Here is a 23,110-nt window from a genome sequence, read left to right on the forward strand (position 1 = left end):
CCCACCGTTCCTAGGCCGTCATTGAAAATAAGAATGTGTTCTTAACTGACTTGCCTAGTTAAATAAAGGTGTAAAAAAAAAAAAAACGGCCAAGTCGGCATCCAAAATTACCGATTTCCGATTGTTATGAAAACTTGAAATCGGCCCTAATTAATCGGCCATTCCGATTAAATCGGTCAACCTCTAGTCCTTAGTGACCGCTACGAGGTAAAATAGAGCCAAGCAACCAGCATAGCAAGGGACGCTTTGGTTCATTATTTAATCCGGTCAGAATTTTGCGAATTCTAGGAACAGCCCTAGCAACAGAAGCTAGAACTCATCGAATCCCATTGTGACGCAGAGGGGGGGACACTTTTTGGCAGGGTGTCATGATCGTCAAAATAACATTCGGACCCAGGCGCAGCGTGATATGGGTTCCACATATTTATTGACGTGAAACGCACAAAACAAAAACAAAATATTTAAAAAAGCAAAAACAATACGTTAAGCTATGGAGTGCTCACAGGCAACTACACATAAACAAGATCCCACAAAAACCAGTGGGGAAATGGCTGCCTAAATATGATTCCCAATCAGAGACAACGCTAAACAGTTGCCTCTGATTGGGAACCATACCAGGCCAACATAGAAATAAATCAACCTAGATTACTCACCCTAGTCACACTCCGACCTAACCAAAATAGAGAATAAAAAGGCTCTCTATGGTCAGGGCGTGACACAGGGGGACACTATTTGGCATGACAGGCCTTACATACAGTACCAGTCAAAAGTTTAGACACACCTACTCATTCAAGGGTTTTTCTTTATTTTTACTATTTTCTACATTGTAGAATAATAGTGAAGACATCAAAACTATGAAATAACACATTTGGAATCATGTAGTAACCAAAAAAGTGTATATTTTACATTTTAGATTCTTCAAAGTAGTCACCTTGTTGCCTTGATAGCCAGCTTTGCACACTCTTAGCATACTCTCAATCAGCTTCACCTGGAATGTTTTTCCAACTGTTTTGAAGGAGTTCCACATATGCTGAGCACTGCTTGGCTGCTTTCCTTCCCTCTGTGGTCCAACTCATCCCAAACATCTCAATTGGGTTGGTCAGGTGTTTATGGAGGCCAGGTCATCTGATGCAGCACTCCATCACTCTCCGTCTTGGTCAAATAGCCCTTACACAGCCTGGAGGTGCGTTAGGTCATTGTCCTGTTGAAAAAACAAATGATAGTTCCAGTAAGCGCTAACCAGAATGCTGTGGTAGCCATGCTGGTAAGGTGCCTTGAATTCTAAATAAATCACAGACAGTGTCACCAGCAAAGCACAACCACACCATCACACCTCCTGCAGACATGCAGAGATCATCCGTTCATCTACTCTGCATCTCACAAAGACACGGCGGTTGGAACCAAAAATCTCAAATTTGCACTCATCAGACTTAAATGTTGGTGTAAAATGTGTATGTAAAATGTATGCATATGTAGCACAAAGCTGTAAAAAAACTAAATATATTTGTCCTCCGAAGACATCAAAACTTATGAAATAACACATTTGGAATCATGTAGTAACCAAAAAAGTGTATATTTTACATTTTAGATTCTTCAAAGTAAGTCACCTTTAGGGTTAATAAAAAAATTATACAAAATAAAATATTTTTAAAAAGGCTATTGTTCTTATTGGTTTCATTTAGTAGTGGTTTTTTTTCTCCCCCTTTTTTTTCTCCTCCTGATGTGTCAGTCACTTGAACTCTGTGAAACATTTATGTGGGCTGCAATTCCTGAGGTTGGTAACTCTAATGAACTTATTCTCTGCAGCAGAGGTAAATCTGGGTCAACCTTTCCTGTGGCGGTCCTCATGACATTCCGTTTCATCATAGTGTTTGATGGTTTTTGCGACTGCACTTGAAGAAACTTGACTGACCTTCATGTCTTAAAGTAATGATGGACTGTCGTTTCTTTTTGCTTATTTGAGCTGTTCTTGCCATAATATGGACTTGGTCTTTTACCAAATACAGCTATGTTCTGTATACCACCCCTACCTTGTCACGACACAACTGATTGGTTCAAACACATTAAAATTAACTTTTAACAAGGCACACCTGTTAATTGAAATCCATTCCAAAAGACTCTCAAAAATAAAATATATTATGATTTGTTTAACACTTTTTTGGTTTCTACATGATTCCATATGCATTGTTTTATAGTTTTGATGTCTTCACTATTATTCCACTATGTAGAAAATAGAAAACTCAAGAAAAACGGAATGAGGTGTGTTAAAACTTTTTGACTGGTACTCAAAGCAATTACAGTCTAGTCTTCAGTAGTCACGTATGGCTGCTTGGTCTACTGTGATGTATGTGTCCTTACACAGCTGACAGGCTTTGCGGGTCTTTGGTGGCGCAAACACGTGTAAGTGAATGCAAGGGCAACCCTGCATCCATTAAGCCATCAGCTCCCGCTGTTGTTGAGGCATGCACCTCACATTCACCCTTCATGTTTGATCTTCAAGCCACTGGTCTGCCACTTTGGCTTATGACCTTTATCATGACAAACAGGCGGGGAGGGAGATGGGAATGGCAGCTGGACTGAGGGAAGCCACCCTGTTTACTCCCCATCACTCACTCTCTCCCTCGCCATCTCTCACCCTCTCTTCCTTTACACCTGTCTTTCTCTCTCCAGCACTCCCCGTATCTCCCTTTCTCAACTCTATCCCTCTCTCCATATCTTTCCCTTTGGACCTCTCTCTCAGTTTCTCATCTTCTCTCCCCCACTCTCTCGCTCTCTCTTTCTCTTTCACCCTCCCTCCTGTGTCTCTCCCATCCTAATCTTATCTCTTTCTCTCTCTGTAGTTGGGTATACCATGAATGATCTGATCTTCGAGTGGTTGGCAGAGAACCCGGTGCAGGTGGCTGATGATCTGACACTCCCTCAGTTCGTGCTGAAAGATGAGCAGGATCTGGGCTACTGTACCAAGCACTACAACACAGGTGGGACCTTGGTGGAACTTCAGTGGAAGAGCACATTGTTTTTCTGAATGGAACATAAATGGCAGTATGGAGCTTTGGGGTTTGGGGATTGAATCCATGTTTAAGAAAAGAGTTCAGAGCATAACTTGATGAGAAAGCTGGTGCTTTCTGCAGAATGATTAAAAGTGCTAGATGCTGCAGAATCATTGATAAATGTACATGAGAAAAAGCAAATTAAGTGCTCAATGGAGTAGCAGCAACTTCCTTCTCAACATATGATCTGAACTCCATGGACCAGTGGCAACTTTTCCAACCTACACACGAAAAACACGTAAATTCTACAGAATTTCCCAAAAGACTGACATAAGTATTTGCCAATTCTATCGGTTATGGTGGCAGGTAAATTCACCTGCATCGAGGTTAAGTTCCACCTGGAGAGACAGATGGGCTACTACCTGATCCAGATGTACATCCCTAGCCTGCTCATCGTCATCCTGTCCTGGGTATCCTTCTGGATCAACATGGATGCTGCCCCGGCTAGAGTGGGCCTGGGCATCACCACCGTGCTCACCATGACCACCCAGAGCTCTGGGTCCCGGGCCTCTCTACCCAAGGTGAGCATAGATAACGCTCTACCAACACCAGGGATGTAGTGTTAAAAAGTAAGGCAAGTAAGCAGGATGATGGATAGCGAGTCTAGTAAGTGCTATCAGTGCTAATTTTGCAAGGCGTGGAAACACTATTCACATGAAGCGTGACTGTCAACGCAAAGCTTGTAGGAACTGTTAGCATTGGTGGACAGAATGTTTCAAATTGTTTCAATTTAATCATATGACTCCTCTCCCAATGCTGATTGGCTATTTCAGATGTCACTTTAATGGGCTGGCACCTGGTTATTGTCACCTGCCAGATCAACGGAATGCAATGTAATGGTCCAGTTCATAACCAATTACCTCACATGCTAGGCCTCTAGGTTTGTTAGACTGGAATAGCCAATATAGATAGAGTAGTTAGGCCATGTCTAGACAGGTAGCTGGCAAAATATTACTATGGAGTGAACTTAACTGGAATTTCAAACTTGAGTTTGACATGTTTTGACGTTAACGTGTTCATGAACAGAGCAGAGTTGACGTTCCCTGGCTGATGTATGAGTCTATGTGAATCTGATGCATCTGCCTGCATCTTATTGACTCCCTTTACAACTTTGGGCCATTCTGAAGACAAGGCTTACTAGTCCTGTGTTGCTCAGTTGGTAGAGCAGCGCCAGGGTTGTGAGATCGATTCCCACAGGGGACCAGTATGAAAAAACTATAAAAAAATGTATGCACTCACTATTATAAGTCTCTCTGGATGAGAGCGTCTGCTAAATGACTAAAATGTAGTCTGCATGTTTAGGGCAGTGTCAGTATGCCATTTCCCCCTAATTATGCCCACCAACTCCTCCATTGATTCGCTATTGATGACCCGGTGACCTTGTGTGCCCCTCCCCGCCAGGTGTCCTACGTGAAGGCCATTGACATCTGGATGGCCGTGTGCCTGCTGTTCGTGTTCGCTGCGCTGCTCGAGTATGCGGCAGTCAACTTTGTCTCGCGGCAACACAAGGAGTTTATCAGGCTGAGGAAGAAGCGGCGGCGGCAAAGAATAGTGAGTGTAAATCGCCCGACACACACACTGGACAAACACACCTGTCACTTTCTACCACACTGACTTACAGACCTTGTTATTGTGCGCCGCTGTATATTCAGAGACTGACAACAGCAACACACTACAGCTGGCCGTCACTTTACATGAGGAAGATGCAGCTCGTTTCAGGCTCAGCTCATTTCCACGGTGAGGACTGACCTGCACAGATGTCCATGTGCCCTCTGCTCCCCTCATCACACCATTAACCTGGTCTGTAACACAGGCTAAACCTGTCCTCCAGCCTCGCATCACTGAACTCTGGGAGAGTAAAATAGTTTTTTTTATGGCTGAACAAGAGCTTAGGAGGAGTAAAATATTGCTGATCTGAAGTATTACTATCCAGCCAAACTAACCAATCCACCATGTAGCCACTTGTAGAGAATGGAGAGCGGTAATGCTACTGAGCACAAATTACCAGATGGGAGACCCTTTAGCGAAACAGAAAATTGACTCTCAAGGGCAGAGACAACAGAGTCTGAAAAAACGCATTAAACGGTGGTCCAAAATGGTTGGGCTGTTTTCCTAGACTATTAAAGCTCCCACTGTCTAAGGGCAGACAAATCTCACAGATTTAGTGGACTGTCTACTGGACTCGAATACAATAAAAGGAGTGGAAATGATTTTCCATGAGAGCAAGAAGTAACTCCACATCAGTAGGGCAATTACTCCCGTCAAGATATTTGGCTTCTGAATTATCCATCTAGGGTGGTATTGAAGCGTGGCCTTGGGCTGATGGAGCACACCTAGCTACCATCACTGACTGACCAGGGTTAATCAGTACCCAGTGTACCTCCATGGTCTTCAGCTTGGCGTTGAAAAACAACAGAGGGCAGTCAGACCCTGACACCCAAGCTCCCATGTACGTGTACTGTATACACTACAGCTTACGTCATGATGGAAAAAAAACTACATTATATCTACTGTATAAGAAAATGAGTTGCGGTGTTTGCAAAGCCAACTTACTTTAGTTCCCCAAGGATATTTTCCTCAGCCTCCTGAGCTACAGTAATTCCCTTGGTTAAAGCCGTGGATGATGAATCGTACTTTTAACGTTTTCCCTGCGTGCTTCTCTGATTTAAAGGTTAAACTGCATAGCTTGTTTTACGTTTAGTTCCGCACCACCATGTTTGATATATTATACAGTAGCAGTGAAACGTTTGGACACACCTACTCATTCAAGGGTTTTTCTTTATTTTGACTATTTTCTACATTGTAGAATAATAGTGAAGACATCAAAACTATGAAATAACACATATGGAATCATGCATATCCAAAAAAGTGTTGTATATTTTATATTTGAGATTCTTCAAAGTTGACACCCTTTGCCTTGATGACAGCTTTGCACATTATTGGCATTCTCTCAACCAGCTTCATGAGGTAGTCATCTTGAATGCATTTCAATTAACAGTTGTGCCTTGTTAAAAGTTAATTTGTGGAATTTCTTTCTGTCTTAATGCGTTTGAGCCAGTCAATTGTGTTGTGACAGGGTAGGGGTGGTATACAGAAGATAGCTCTATTTGGTAAAAGACCAAATCCCTATAATGGCAAGAACAGCTCAAATAAGCAAAGAGAAACACAGTCCATCGTTACTTTAAGACAGAAGGTCAGTCAATGCGGAACATTTCAAGAACTTTGGAAGTTTCTTCAAGTGCAGTCGCAAAAAATCATCAAGCGCTATGATGAAACTGGCTCTCATGAGGACCGCCACAGGATAGGAAGACCCAGAGTTACGTCTGCTGCAGAGGATAAGTTCATTAGAATTACCTGCACCTCAGAGTGCAGCCAAAATAAATGCTTCACAGAGTTCAAGTAACAGACACATCTCAACATCAACTGTTCAGAGGAGACTGGGTGAATCAGGCCTTCATAGTTGAATTGCTGCAAAGAAACCACTACTAAAGGACACCAATAAGAAGAAGAGACTTGCTTGGGCCAAGAAACACAAGCAATGGACATTAGACTGGATGAAATTTGTCCTTTGGTTTGATGAGTCCAAATTTGAGATTTTTGGTTCCAACCTCTGTGTCTTTGTGAGACGCAGAGTAGGTCAACGGATGATCTCCGCATGTGTGGTTCCCACCGTGAAACATGGAGGAGGAGGTGTGATGGTGTGGGGGTGCTTTGCTGGTGACACTGTCAGTGATTTATTTACAATTCAAGACACACTTAACCAGCATGCCTACCACAGCATTCTGCAGTGATACGCCATCACATCTGGTTTGCGCTTAGTGGGACTATCATTTAATTTTCAACAGGACAGTGACCCAAAACACACCTCCAGGCTGTGTAAGGGCTATTTGACCAAGGATAGTTATGGAATGCTGCATCAGATGACCTGGCCTCCACAATCACCCGACCTCAACTCAATTGAGATGGCATGGGATGAGTTGGACTGCAGAGTGAAGGAAAAGCAGCTAACAAGTGCTCAGCATATGTGGGAACTCCTTCAAGACTGTTGGAAAAGCATTCCTCGTGAGGCTGGTTGAGAGAATGCCAAGAGTGTGCAAAGCTGTTATCAAGGCAAAGGATGGCTACTTTGAAGAATCTCGAATATAAAATATATTTTGATTTGTTTAACACTTTTTTGGTTACTAGATGATTCCATGTGTGTTATTTCATCGTTTTGATGTCTTCACTATTATTCTGCAATGTAGAAAATAGTAAAAATAAAGAAAAAACCTTGAATGAGTAGGTGTGTCCAAACATTTGACTGCTACTGTATGTCCACATCTTTTGTCTATTTTTGGCTCAAAGAAAGTACTGTACTTTTGCTGAATTTGGAATGAAGCAGATAGCATTTCCTGCACTCAGCAACAAGCAGATTAGCATTTCTTAGGAATTACGTTTTGCAGCACATCATTCTTTCAGGACCCTTGTATTATAGACAAACGCTGAGAAAAAAGGTACACAATCCAATGTGCAGCTAATTTCTGATTGGTATTAAAAGAGAGAATAGCATGGTATCAAATGACATTTTTCCAAACTATGTATTGCTCCTTTCCCTGCGGAGGCCATGGCCTTGGCCAATCAACCGCCGAGTGTAGAGTCAGAGAGGAAAGTGAACGACCTGCCTGGCAACAACACTATCAGCACCAGCTACCACGGAAACCTGAATCAGCACTGCAGGGCCTGTGCCAGGGTAAACTGACCCACTGTATCACCTCTGACACCAAAGTGAATGTTCCATCACCTCTGTCTACTCAAACTGAATCTGTTGACCCCCAAAACCGAATGTCCTCCACCACATCTGATTCCCAAAGCGAATATGTTCTGCCCTTGCCCCACCAAGTGCAAGTCTTGCACTGAAACAAGCCCCTTTTGACCTTTCTCACTCTCCTCCCCCCTGGTCTGCTCCTGCCCTTCACGCCATCCTAATTTTAAACGTTAAATTAAAGTCTGATGTAAGTGTGTAGGTGTAACACGACAATATGTGGAATATGTCAAGTGGTGCTCCAGGTGTGTACTCGTCGGGCGGGTGGGGTGGGGGGTGGGGGGGGGGTCACCTTCCCTGTCTTCTCAAGAAAGCACAAAGACTCCTCTTTTTCAGGACATCCTCTGCTCTGAGGGTGTTGGCATGTACTGATCGCTTAGTACTTGGAGGTCTTTTTTGTTGAGTTAAAAATATACCTCATTCAGAAAGTATCCATACCACTTGACATATTCCACATATTGTCGTGTTACAGCCTGCATTCAAAATTGATTAAATATTTTTTTTTCTCACCCAATGACATAGTGAAAACTAATTTTAGCAAATTGAAAATTTCAATTTGAAAATAAAATACTGAAACAGCTAATTTACATAAGTATTCATACCCCTGAGTCAATACTTTGTAGGAGCACCTTTGGCAGCGATTACAGCTGTGAGTCTTTCTGGGTAAGTCTCTAGGAGCTTTCATTTGCCCATTACTCTTTTCAAAATTATTCAAGCTCTGAAAAAATGGTTGTTGATCATTGCTAGACAACCATTTTCAGGTCTTGCCATTGATTTCCAAGTAGATTTAAGTCAAAACTGTAACTCGGACAGTCAGGAACATTCACTTTCTTGTTGGTAAGCAACTCCAGTGTAGATTTGGCCTTGTGTTTTATGTTATTGTCCTGCTAATAGGTGAATTAATCTCCCAGTGTCTGGTGGAAAGCAGACTGAACCAGGTTTTCCTCTAGGATTTTCCCTGTGCTTCGCTCCACTCCATTTCTTTTTTACCCTGAAAAACTACCCAGTCCTTAACGATTACAAGCATACCCATGAAATGATGCAGCCACCACTGTGCTTGAAAATATGGAGAGTTTTATTCAGTAATGTGTTGTATTGAATTTTACTGGGTTTATTGATAAACCATCAAAAGTATAATTAATAACTTCACCATGATCAAAAGGGATATTCAATGTCTGTTTATTTTATTTTTTAATCCATCTACTAATAGGTTCCCTTCTTTGCGATGCATTGGAAAACCTCTCTGGTCTTTGTGGTTGAATCTCTGTTTGAAATACACTGCTCGCCTGAGGGACCTCATAGACAATTGTTTGTGAGGTAGTCATTAAAAATAATGTTAAATACTATTATTTCACATATAGTGAGTCCATGCAACTTATTATGTGACTTGTTAAGCAAATGTTTACTCATGTAGGCGTGCCATAACAAGTCAGTTGAATACTTTTTGACTAGACATTTCAGCTCTTAATTGTGAATTAATTTGCAAACATTTTGAAAAACATCATTCCATTTTGATATTATGGGGTATTGTGTATAGGCCAGTGACAAAAAAAATGCCCAATTTAATCCATTTTCAATTCAGGCTGTATCACTACAAAAAGACCTGCCAAGGGTCAGGGAGAGAGACACCCGGGAGGGTCAATTCACTCACTGCTTTAACACTGACTACTAATAACCCACATCCCACCTTCCACTGCCAAAGCGCATCTCTAAAGGTGTGAGAGGACTGTCAACATTAAGCTACATGTCCGTTAATATTCTCCACAAAGATGGTGAATATGGCATCTCACTCTGCATGGAAAGAGTGCCCCGTTATCCATCATTGATAATGCCCATTGTGAGTTTTTATCGGGACCCTGACTTTTCAATCCGGCACCTTGATAAGTCTATTATTTCAGAAGTTTAGATAAAAAAAGTCTGTGTCCTTAGCCTACAAAGACAAAATGGAGGTACATTTTTTTTCACGTTAATGGTACTGTTCCTCTCCAGCTGCCCTCCCTCTGTGTAGAGACTCCGGAAAGGCAGATGACTGAACAAACTTGAACTTAGACCGCTGGATTGATTAAACACCATCTCTCACAAATCATCCATGACACGAGGCAAATTACAACATAGTATACTGGAAATAGCTCTCCCCTTAAAGCCTGACTGCACTTCTGGATTTGGCTTCGTTTTAGATTTGGTTCATTAAGAAACGCTAGTGGCCATGATTGGATTGAAACAGGTGTTGGTTTCAGGGTGTGGTTTGATGTGGATGTCTCTTTTGTGTGTTCACAGGTGGGAAGAGTTAGACAAATTATTTTGCCAATTTGCTTCAGCCGGCTGGCAAAATTGGTTAGATAGCCTATCTCCGGGGCTAGTTAGGAACCGTCAATAAATTACACAATGTAAATTAGACAATATTTTCATGTTGTACACCTTTTAGTTCTCATTAAACGCTTTCAATATTTGTATATTAATTTCTACTATTTATAGTTGGTTTGAGTTTTTTAAGTAATTGAAATGTGGAGCCAATTTGAACATGTTGTCCCAAGTAGCTTAACCCTCAACAAGACAAAGCTGCACTTCCTTCCGGGTAAGGCATGCCCACTCCAAGACCTCTCCATCACGGTGGACAACTCAGGTTCATGATCTACAATATCCCTGGAGTACAATGTTTCCTCACACAAGAAGCGGCACACCTCCTAATCCAGGCACTTGTCATCTCCCGTTCTGGACTACTGCAGCTCTCTGTTGGCTGGGCTCCCTGCTTGTGCCATCAAACCCTGGAATTTATCCAGAACGCAGCAGCCAACCTGGTGTTCAACCTTCCCAAGTTCTCTCATGCCACCCCGCTCCCCCGCACACTCCACTAACTTCCAGTCGAAGCTCGCATCCACTACAAGACCATGATGCTTGCCCAGGTGCTTGCGTCTGCCACCTCTTGTCTGTTGCCCATCCTACCCCTAGGGGAGGTCAGCTCCCGCTCAGCCCAGTCAAAACTGTTCTTACTACGACTGTAATATGTGGTTGACTCACATAGCTATCTTAAGATAAATGCACTAACTGTAAGTCGCTCTGGATAAGAGCATCTGCTAAAATATATATTTTTTTTTACAAATTACATTGTGTATTTTAACAACGGTCCCTAACAAGCCCCACGGGGATATCCAAAGTCAATGGAAATTGACCACGGAATTACGATTGGGTCGCATGCAGCTGCCAAGCTGTTGGCAGGATTGGGAGAAGAAAAAAAAACTTCACTTAGGTTGTGATTTCTCACAAAACTCAGTTTTGGACGAGACTGACTTTATGACCAAAATTACACTTTATAGTAAACTTTGACAGTAGAATACATGGTTATGACTCATATTGATGCCACATAGGCTGTTTTCTAAATGAGAAGTTGTTTTTAGGGGGAGTTGCACTTTAAGTCCAGACATGCTTGGTGTTTTTCATTTTAAGTTGAGTAAGTAATGCCCTCACCCTGTTGCCCTTTTGCTACGTTACACCCCAAATGCCTGCATCTGAAAATTACCCACTGGGAAGAAATATGAGTTAATGCCAGTTGACCGTGAGAAGCCAATTTGTGCTTTCTTTTTGCTTCATTCCCCAGGAAGAGGAACTGGTGAGAGACAGCCGTGGGTTTTACTTCCGCGGCTACGGACTGGGTCACTACCTGCAGACCAAGGACGGAACGGCGGTGGAAGGGGCCACAATCTTCGCCCCGCCGGTGTCCACCGTGTACGATGGCGAGGCGGTCCGCAAGCGCTTTGTGGACCGGGCCAAGCGCATCGACACGATATCCCGCGCAGTCTTCCCTCTGAGCTTCCTCTTCTTCAACATTTTCTACTGGATTACCTACAAAGTGCTGCGACACGAGGACATCCACGCAAATTTGTAATACGCTCTCTGCTCTACTCCCCACGACTTCTAATTGTTACATGCTACTTTTCTTTTTTTTCTTCTTCTTTCAACCAAAACTGCCTATCAGATCTACATTAAAAGTGTTTTAGAGGCATATGCTTCGCAACAGTTGCCATTGATGCTAAAAACTCTGTGCTCAGGTGCGTCTTCAGGATTTCAGAGAAAGTGTGTATGAAAAGAAAGTGAAGCTGTGAATTTAAACTGGTGTTCGAGTGCTGTTTGTTATTGCATTCTCTTTTATTTTAGTCATCTTGTTTTGACTGGATTACAGCAGAAACATAATAATGCTAGTCTTTGAACTTCTGCCTGAACTCTGAACTATGGCTAAAGGCAGATACCACAAGGGAATATTAGTCATGGCTGGATGGATACTTCTGACTTGAATTTTACCAATCAACGCATCTTTGAATGAATGTAAAAAAATATTAAAAGGCTTTTTTACAACTTTACAATGCCAAACAAATGGGGTGTGAGGGAGGGATTGGGGTATTTGATATTTCTGGATTTAAATGAGGTGATGATGATATGTTGTTTAAACTACATATGACAATAGATTATATACAGTGCATTCGGAAAGCATTCAGACCCCTTGACTTTTTCCACATTTTGTTACGTTACAGCCTTATTCTAAAATGTATTAAATCGTTTTTTCCCTAATCAATCTACACACAATACCATATAATGACAAACCAAAAACAGATTTTTACAACAAAATTTTTCTTTTTTAATAAAAAACTAAAAACGGAAAAAATACATTTACATAAGTATTCAGACCCTTTACTTAATGCTTTGTTGAAGCACCTATGGCAGCAATTACAGCCTCGAGTCTTCTTGGTATGACGCTACAAGCTTGGCACACGTGTTTTTGTGGAGTTTCTCCCATTCTTCTCTGCAGATCCTCTCAAGCGCTATCAGGTTGGATGGGGAGTGTCGCTGCACAGCTATTTTCAGGTCTCTAAAGAGATGTTTGATCGGGTTCAAGTCCAGGCTCTGGCTGGGCCACACAAGGACATTCAGAAACTTGTCCCGAAGCCACTCCTGCATTGTCTTGGCTGTGTGCTTAGGGTTGTTGTCCTGTTGGAGTGGGAACCTTTGCCCAGTCTGAGGTCCTGAGCGCTCTGGTTTTCATCAAGGATCTCTCTGTACTTTGCTCAGTTCATCTTTGCCTCGATCCTGACTAGTCTCCCAGTCCTTGTCGCTGAAAAACATCCTCACAGCATGATGCTGCCACCACCATGCTTCACCGTAGGAATGGTGCAAGGTTTCCTCCAGATGTGACGCTTGGCATTCAGGCCAAAGAGTTCAATCTTGGTTTCATCAGACCAGAGAATCTTGAGCACAACTGCATCTGATTCTACAACTTAATTGGAGTCCACCTGTGGTAAACTAAATTGATTGGACATGATTTGTAAAGGCACACACCTGTCTATATGCCTCTGTCATGTGCCGTTTACTGAGGAGTGGCCTCCGTCTGGCCACTACCCGATGGTTGTCCTTCTGGAAGGTTCTCCCATCTCCACAGAGGAACTCTGGAGCTGTCAGTGACCATTGCTCAGTTTGCGCCAGGAGGCCAGCTCTATGAAGAGTCTTGGTGGTTCCAAACTTCTTCCATTTAAGAATGATGGAGGCCACTGTGTTCTTGGGAACCATTAATACTGCAGAAATGTTTTGGTACCCGTCTTCAGATCTGTGCCTCGACACAATCCTGTCTCGGAGCTCTACGGACAATTCCTTCGACCTCATGGCTTGGTTTTTGCTCTGACATGCACTGTCAACTGTGGGACCTTATATAGAAAGGTGTGTGCCTTTCCAAATCATGTCTAACCAATTGATTTTACCACCGGTGAAAACAGGATGCAGCTGAGCTAAATTTTGAGTCTCATAGCAAAGGGTCTGAAGAGTTATGTAAATAAGGTATTTCTGTTTTTCATTATCAATACATTTACAATTCTAAAAACCAGTTTTCACTTTGTCATTATGGGGTATTGTTTGTAGAGTGATGGGTAAAAGCAATTATTTAAATCATTTTTAGAAGGCTGTAAGGTAACAAAATATGGAAAAAGTCAAACAGTCCGAATGCTTTCCAAAAGCACTGTGTATTCGTGTTTATATATACATACAGTACCAGTCAAAAGTTTGGACAAACCTACTCATTCAAGGGTGTTTCTTTATTTTTACAATTTTCTACATCAAAACTATGAAATAACACATATGGAATCATGTTAAACAAAACAAAATATATTTTATATTTGAGATTCTTCAAAGTAGTCACCCTTTGCCTTGATGACAGCTATGCACACTCTTGGCATTTATCAACCAGCTTCATGAGGTAGTCACCTGGAATGCAAGGTGTGCCTTGTTAAAAGTTACAGAAGATAGCCCAAATTGGTAAAAGAACAAGTCCTTATTATGGCAAGAACAACTAAAAACAAAGCAAAGAGAAACGACAATCCGTCATTACTTTAAGACATGAAGGTTAGTCATTACGGAACATTTCAAAAACTTTGCAAGTTTCTTCAAGTGCAGTCGCAAAAACCATCAAGCTCTATGATGAAACTGGCTTTCATGAGGACCGGCACAGGAAAGGAACGTCTGTAGCAGAGGATAAGTTCTTTAGAGTTACCAACCTCAGAAATCGGCAATTAACTGCATCTTAGATTGAAGCCCAAATAAATGCTTCAGAGTTCAACTAACAGACACATCTCAACGTCAACTGTTCAAAGGAGACTGTGTGAATCAGGCTTTCATGGTTGAATGGCTGAAAAGAAACCACTACTAAAGGACACAATAAGAAGAAGAGATTTGTTTGGGCCAAGAAACACAAGCAATAGACATTAGACCAGTGGAAATCTGTCATTTGGTTTGATGATTCCAAACTTGAGATTTTTGGTTCAAACCGCTGTGTCTTTGTGAGATGCAGAATAGGTGAAAGGGTGATCTCCACATGTGTGGTTCCCACCGTGAAGCAATGAGGAGGAGGTGTGATGGTGTGGTGGTGCATTGCTGGTGACACTGTCTGTGATTTATTTAGAATTCAAGGCACACTTAACCTGCATAACTAACGCAGCATTCTGCAGCGATATGCCATCACATCTGGTTTGTGCTTAGTGGGATTATCATTTGTTTTTCAACAGGACAATGACCCAACACACTTCGAGTCTGTGTAAGGGCTATTTGACCAAGATGAAGAGTGATGGAGTGCTGCATCAGATGACCTGGCCTCCACAATCACCCGACCTCAACAAAATTGAGATGATTTGGGATGAGTTGGACCGCAGAGTGAAGGAAAAGCAGCTAACAAGTGCTCAGCATATGTGGGAACACCTTCAAGACTGTTGGAAAATCATTCCAGGGAAAGCTGGTTAACAGAATACCAAAAGTGTGCAAAGCTGTTATCAAGGCAAAGGGTGGCTACTTTGAATAATCTAAAATCTATTTCTTGGTAACAACATGATTCCAAATGTGTTATTTCATAGTTTTGACGTCTTCACTATTATTCTACAATGTAGATATTTGCAAGAATAAAGAAAAACACTTGAATGTGTAGGTGTGTCCAAACTTTTACAAGTTCTGTATATATAGAGTTGAATTCGGAAGTTTACATACACTTAGGTTGGAGTCTTAAAACTAGTTTTTCAACCACTCCACAAATTTCTTGTGAACAAACTATAGTTTTGGCGAGTTGGTAAGGACATCTACTTTGAGCATGACACAAGTAATTTTGTCAACAATTGTTTACAGACAGATTATTTCACTTATAATTCACTGTATCACAATTCCAGTGGGTCAGAAGTTTACATACACTAAGTTGACTGTGCCTTAGCTTGGAAAATTCCAGAAAATGTGGTTATGGCTTTAGAAGCTTCTGATAGGCTAATTTACATAATTTGAGTCAATTGGAGGTGTACCTGTGGATGTAATTCAAGGCCTACCTTCAAACAGTGCCTCTTTGCTTGACATCATGGGAAAATCAAAAGAAATCAGCCAAGACCTCAGAAAAACAATTGTAGACCTCCACAAGTCTGGTTCATCCTTGGGAGCAATTTCCAAACGCCTGAAGGTAGCACGTTCATCTGCACAAACAATAGTACGCAAGTATAAACACCATGGGACCACGCAGACGTCATACCGTTCAGGAAGGAGACGCGTTCTGGTGCGAAAAGGTGCGAAAACTGCAAATCAATCCCAGAACAACAGCAAAGGACCTTGTGAAGATGCTGGAGGAAACAGGTAGAAAATTATCTATATCCACAGTAAAACGAGCATATATATCGACATAACCTGAAAGGCCGCTCAGCAAGGAAGAAGCCTGTGCTCCAAAACCACCATAAAAAAATCAAGACTACGATTTGCAACTGAACATGGGGACAAAGATCGTACTTTTTGGAGAAATGGCCTCTGGTCTGATGAAACAAAAACAGAAGTGTGTTTGACCATAATGACTATTGTTATGTTGGACGAAAAAGGGGGAGGATTTTAAGCCCGAAGAACACCATCCCAACCGTGAAGCACGGGGGTGGCATCATCATATTGTTGGGGTGCTTTGCTGCAGGAGGGACTGGTGCACTTCACAAAATAGATGGCATCATGAGGGGGGAAAATTATGTGAAAATAAGAATTTGTTGTTAACTGACTTGCCTCGTTAAATAAAGGTTTTAAAAAAGTCAGGAAGTTAAAGCTTGGTCGCAAATGGGTCTTCTAAATGGACAATGACCCCAAGCATACTTCCAAAGTTGTGACAAAATGGCTTAAGGACAACAAAGTCAAGGTATTGGAGTGGCCATCACAAAGCCCTGACCTCAATCCTATAGAAAATTTGTGGGCAGAACAGAAAAAGTGTGTGTGAGCAGGGAGGCCTACAAATCAAATCAAATCAAATTTATTTATATATCCCTTCTTACAGCAGCTGATATCTCAAAGTGCTTCACAGAAACCCAGTCTAAAACCCCAAACAGCAAGCAATGCAGGTGTAGAAGCACAGTGGCTAGGAAAAACTCCCTAGAAAGGCCAAAACCTAGGAAGAAACCTAGAGAGGAACCAGGCTATGAGGGGTGGCCAGTCCTCTTCTAGCTGTGCCTTGTGGAGATTATAACAGAACATGGCCAAGATGTTCAAATGTTCATAAATGACCAGCATAGTCAAATAATAATAGTCACAAACCTGACTTAGTTACACCAGCTCTGTCAGGAAGAATGAGCCAAAATTCACCCAACTTTTTGTGCGAAACTTGTGGAAGGCTACCCGAAACGTTTGACCGAAGTTAAACATTTTAAAGGCAATGCTACCAAATACTAATTGAGTGTATGTAAACTTCTGGCCCGCTGGGAATGTGATGAAAGAAATAAAAGCTGAAATAAATAATTCTCTCTAATATTGTTCTGACATTTCACCATCTTAAAATAAAGTGGTGATTCTAACTGACCTAAGACAGGGAATTTTACTAGGAATAAATGTCAGGAATTGTGAAAAACTGAGTTTAAATGTATTTGGCTAAGGTGCATGTAAACTTCCGACTTCAACTATATATATACTCTACCGTTCAAAAGTTTGGCGTCATTTAGAAATGTCCTTGTTTTTGAAAGAAAAGAAAAAAAATTGTCCTTCAAATAACATGAAATTGATCAGGAATATATTGTAGCTGGAAAAGGTTGATTTTTTGTGGAATATCTATGTAGGCGTACAGAGGCCCATTATCAGCAACCATCACTCCTGTGTTCCAATTGCACGTTGTGTTATCTAATCCAAGTTGATCATTCTTTAGCCTTCTTTAGACTAGCTGAGTATCTGGAGCATCAGCATTTGTGGGTTCAGTTTACACGCTCAAAATGGCCAGAAACAAAGACCTTTATTCTTAAACTGATAATGGGCCTCCATAAAAAATCTGCCGTTTCCAGCTACAATAGTCATTTACAACATTAACAATGTCTACACTGTATTTGTAATCAATTTGATGTTATTTCAATGGACAAAAAATTTGCTTTTCTTTCAAAAGCAAGGACATTTCTAAGTGACCCGTACTTTTGAACGGTAGTGTATATATATATATATATATATATATACACACACAAATGTATAAACTGTACATAAACAGAGTTGTTCGTCGATTGCACAGCACAGTATTTCTTTTTGTCTAACATTTGAATAAATGGATATTCTGCCAGGAAATAGCGATTGCTTTGGTTCCTCTGTCACTAAATATTTTTTTGGCAGAAGATTAAAGACCTGTAATACACCGAAGATTCAAGTCTGACTTTCAAAACACATAGTCAGGAAATTCCTCAACAGATTTTCAAAATGTCCAGCAGTTGACAGAGTTGGTGCTAATGGGTCTGCCCACATGCATCAATTAAAACAAATGGGTTCATCAAGGGTCCACAGCCTCCCACTCAGAGGGTAACCTTCCATTAATATAGACATCTAAAGGCACAAATCACAGACAGCCTTCTCCCACCAGTGGTAGCACAGCATCCAGAGGTGTTGATTAGGAATGCCTCACCTAAGACAGGACAGTAAGCTGAAGCTGCAGGTCTAAATTGATTTTCATTAACGGTGAAAAGTCGAGTCCTTTTCAAACTCATTAGTTGATTAAAAACACCTTCTGATTACCTATTTAAAAAATGAATCCATCCTCCCATGTCGGCGATGCCCAAATTCTTTTTCCATTTCTCCAAACCTCCATAGCCACACTGGGGACTGAAAAATGAATGGTAGCTTTTATATGTTTTTGTTCAAGGATTCAGTCAGTGATGTTTCTTTGAAAAAAGTTGATGTGAGCTGTTCACATAATTTGTTTAATTTGCAAGGAGGAAAAGTTGTACAATTTAACGAAATAGTGTCGTCACTTTTCTATTTTGCACTCGCTTAATGGAATTTGGCCAACCGTTGGTGTACACTAATGGAAACTAATGGAAGACTATAACAGAAGCAATTGTCTATGATGCTAAAACCAGTACGCAAACCAATCTACTGTGGGGATAGTTGCATACAATCTCCATACAAGCTGATTTTGAAGGGTTATTTTCCCCTCTGATGGAGCTTATGGTTCTGAAATGACATATACACTTCCACATGCCCACTGCAGAATTAATCCAAGATTGTCCAAAACTCCATTAAAAAACACTGTCCTTACTCATTGTGACAAGTTATGGACGAGAGCTCAAAACCCCTTGGTCTAGATGTAAAGAATGTAAAGAAACATTGCAAATGGGGGAAGGCGAGGCACATCGGCTCAAAGAGTTGAAGGGTTTCTGGACATGAGAATGAATATAGTGGGTTGACACATTCGTTTAAGCCCTGTATATTCGTCTCGGACAGCTTAAGTATGTTTCTCAAAAGGAAATCTGAGGGTGATAGGCAAATGTCAAAAATATTGGTTATCGTGCATCACTGGGAATAAATTCGCCAGATCAGAACTCCAAAATGAAGATTACTATAATTTACTGTAACAACCTTTACAGCAATAATGTCTCCATTTTATTTATTATAGCTCTGTATAACATGAGACGGTATTGTCTTATTGTGTGGAGAAAAACAATGCTTTTGTATCAGTTTAAGAGGCTTTTCTAAATCTGCAATCCATGACTGACACGCACAAAATATGAACCGTGGTTTCTGGCGCCTCACTCCCATTACGCTCCCTCGCCACCTCCTGAAGGGAACATTTCTCCTCAGGGTCCCTTTACACAGGGAAATGGAGGGAGATTGAGGGGTGGGGATTCCAATAAAGCGGAATCTCACGGATGCCCCTGTTAGACTTGACAAGCAGCCGGGGTTCATAAACTAACTCTCGTTACACACTAAATCCCTGGGAGCAAGGACTTTTACAAATGCCGCTCTCTATGAGAGATCTTGATTGATCTTGGCGAGGTGACCTCCCAGGTTCTCCAGATTGGCATCACAGGTAAAGGTGGAATCACCGAACACTCTAATGGTCTAATCAATAACCTAATCTGCCATTGGAATGATGGGTTCAAATTAGAATATTAAACATTCATTCACTCGTCTGACTGTAAAAGCCGCTTGACGACGTCACGTTGTTCGATGACTTCTGTAGCGAGGTGTTTTTTTGTCTTTTTTTTTCAGTCTATGAAAGCGGATTTGGCTCAACGAGGCACTTGAGTAAAGGATATGGGCTGTGTGTCCGTTCGTGGCAGGCTCTCTCATTTCCTGGTTGTCCATGAGCATTCAACAACACAGGTAAACAGAGGACAGAGCTGTTGGTTTGATGGCGGCATTATTCAGCCATTGCCCTCCCTTGGGGATGTTAGGTTCTAAATAAACAGAGTAAAAACTCACAGACGATTATTAACCTGTCTAGCCCCGCCCCACATTCCACTGAAAAGGCAGCGCGCGAAATTCAAAAATATTTTTTTGAAATATTTAACTTTCACACATTAACAAGTCCAATAGAGCAAATGAAAGATAAACATCTTGTGAATCCAGCCAACATGTCCGATATTTTTTATGTTTTACAGCAAAAACACCACGTATATTTATGTTAGCTCACCACCAACTACAAAAAAGCACAGACATTTCTTTCACAGCACAGGTAGCTTGCACAAAACCCCCAAATAGAGATAGAATGAATCACTAACCTTTGAAATTCTTCATCAGATGAGTCATAAAACATCATGTTACACAATACATTTATGTTTTGTTCAATAATGTGCATATATAAAAAAAAACTCAGTTTACATTGGCGCGTTACATGCAGTAATGTTTTGATTCCAAAACATCTGGTGATTTTGCAGAAATACTCATAATAAACATTGATAAAAGATGCAAGTGTTATTCACATAATTAAAGATAAACTTATCCTCTATGCAACCGCTGTGTCAGATTTAAAAATAAACTTTACGGAAAAAGATTAATCTGAGTACGGCGTTTAGAGCACAATCCAGCCAAAGAAATAATCGCCATTTTGGTGCCAACAAAAGCTACAAAAACACTATAAATATGCACTTACCTTCGAATAACTTCATCAGAAGGCACTCCCAGGATTCCCAGATCGACAATAAATGACTGAAAAGTTCCATAAAGCCCATAATTTAGCCACTTGTTGTTAGCATGTTCATCCCAGGAATCCATTTCATGACGCACGAACAATCCATCCAGACAAAAACTCAAAAAGTTCCGTTACAGGTCGTAGAAACAGGTCAAAAGATGTTTGCAATCCATATTTAGTATGTGTTTTACATTAATCATCAATAAGGATCCAACCAGAGAATTTCATTGACTGAAGAAAGAGCATTGGAACGAGAGCTCTCTCTCTCCCTCGCGCGCAAATCCTGACTGAGAATTCTGACGACCACTTACTAGAACAGCTCCCATGAGCCCCTCCTTTATAGTAGAATAATAAGACTAAAATCTAAAGACGACGACATCTAGTGGAAGCACTAGGCAGTGTTTGTTCGGTCATATCTAGACGGAGTACCATTTGACACTGTTTTGAAAATCGACTTCTCATTTCCTGTTTTGACCTCTTCTCAGGTTTTTGTCTGCCAAATGAGTTCTGTTATACTTACAGAAATAATTCAAACAGTTTTAGAAACTTCAGAGTGTTTTCTATACAACAGTAATAATAATAATAAATAATAATAATAATAATATGCATGTATTACCTTCTGGGACAGAGTAGGAGGAAATTTCGTTTGGGCACGCAATTTGTTCAAAGTGGAAACACTGCCCCCTATCCCTATGAATTAAAGCTCAAACCAAGTTTATTCCCCCAATGGGTCAGACAGCTGAACAGACAAAGACATATTGACACAAGCACTGGTATTTAACCCTTCCTCCTATGTTGAGTCTCCTCCTTACACATCTGAACAGCCAATACACCTATGTTGCTAGACAGGACTTTAGTGATATGTTCTTCCTCACTTCAACTGACCTAACCTCGGCCCAAATTCCTCACTCCTCCCCAACTCATGGCTGTCCTGTTGAATTGTACCAGACTGTGGCCCTTCTCCTTTCCATTGGATACCTGATGTCTAACAATAAGATGTTCTGACAGAATGTAAACGTTCTACATTACCCTCTCTCCCTCAGTGACATGAATAAGGATATTTCATATTTTCAAGTTTAGAAGTCAGAACCCATCAGGGATAATCAACATGCTTTCTTCACTTTATCTGAGTAGAATGTCAATAGGAGCCACTGGTAAAAACTGATGTGTGAGCCACAATGGAGCATCCTGAGACTGTTTTAATCAATACTTTTGTCCTTTTGAATGAAAACCTTTTCCGTCTTTCTTTACCATTTCTTTCACACGCACAAACCCAAACACAGGAATATGCACTTATCAAACCACTCCCTCCCTCTCTCAAAATATGACAGAGAGAATGTACAGAGAGAATTACTCCAAGCAGGGTTTTTAATGCAGACCTTGAAAAAGTCACCAGCTCTTCAAATACAGATATCCATGCATGGTGAATATACCTTTTATATGTGGTCACTTCAATGGCTCCCTTTATCTAGGGGCCAGGAGAGAGAAGTAATCCTATTTAACGGCTTTCTCTTCCTTTAGAAGTACCCTGACAACCTTATGAAGGCTCATATCAAGGTCTGTCTCCCCAACAATATCACATTTACATTAAACAAAATACTCAGGACTTGACACCTCCTGCAGGAAAATTGCGCAAACTCACAACCCTCTGCACTATTGTGACTTCGCTTTCATTAATCTGATGACTGTTATTTATTTAAATCAACTATGTTTAATTGTTACCCGATTAAATTAATCATGTAACAATTAACTCATTAGATTTGGGGCACCACGAAAGAGGTTCTTTAAAGAGGTACCATCTCCCGAATTAAACTCCAAAGGTCTTTACCTATTTCATCCATAAACAGTCAATTTACTAATCATAACCTCATATCATATCATGATTCTGAACAGTTGTATTGTCCTTGCATCTACAAAAACCCCAGCCTTACTTATGATTCTGTACTACACAAATTGGTTTAATTATTTATTTACTAGTTAACTAAATGGTAATACAGGATAAACATACACAATACATTAGAAACAGGTCCCTAGCAGACTGACAACAATATGGCGGCTTGTTACAAAAGACATGGAGAGTGCGAGAGAGAGCCAGAGAGGGACAGAGACACTTAAAGTTGGTACATTTTGAAACTACTGTCACATGAACCGCCGCACGCTAGGAGTAAGAAATCATGAATGTATTTACGTGGAAATGCCTTGGTTCGCCATGTATCTCTTTCGGAACCTGACATTCTTGGAAAGGGGGTTGGATGGGCATTTTCGCGCACGCTTGTATCAGCGTTGTACAGACCTGAGCACGGGCGTTTCCTGTTTTCGTTTATGTCTATAGGCTGGGAGCAACATAAT

At 41.0% G+C, this 23,110-nt stretch overlaps 1 protein-coding gene across 2 annotated transcripts in view; it reads left to right on the forward strand.

Moving 5' to 3' along the window:
• LOC111967633 (glycine receptor subunit alpha-4) overlaps positions 1-16,682 on the forward strand; it is a 100,411-nt gene extending 83,729 nt beyond the window's left edge. Inside the window, exons 6-10 of one of the 2 annotated variants that reach the window (XM_023992820.2) lie at positions 2,841-2,978; positions 3,357-3,571; positions 4,452-4,601; positions 7,651-7,779; positions 11,447-16,682. In XM_023992820.2, the coding sequence (XP_023848588.1) occupies positions 2,841-2,978; positions 3,357-3,571; positions 4,452-4,601; positions 7,651-7,779; positions 11,447-11,734 (920 nt within the window). In that variant the 3' untranslated portion in view covers positions 11,735-16,682. The remainder of the gene's footprint in view (positions 1-2,840; positions 2,979-3,356; positions 3,572-4,451; positions 4,602-7,650; positions 7,780-11,446) is intronic. The other variant, XM_023992821.2, reaches the window with a different exon arrangement.
• The last annotated feature ends 6,428 nt before the right edge of the window (positions 16,683-23,110 follow it).

The sequence above is a fragment of the Salvelinus sp. IW2-2015 genome, linkage group LG8 (genome assembly GCF_002910315.2).
Source record: "Salvelinus sp. IW2-2015 linkage group LG8, ASM291031v2, whole genome shotgun sequence".
Classification (NCBI taxonomy): domain Eukaryota; kingdom Metazoa; phylum Chordata; class Actinopteri; order Salmoniformes; family Salmonidae; genus Salvelinus; species Salvelinus sp. IW2-2015.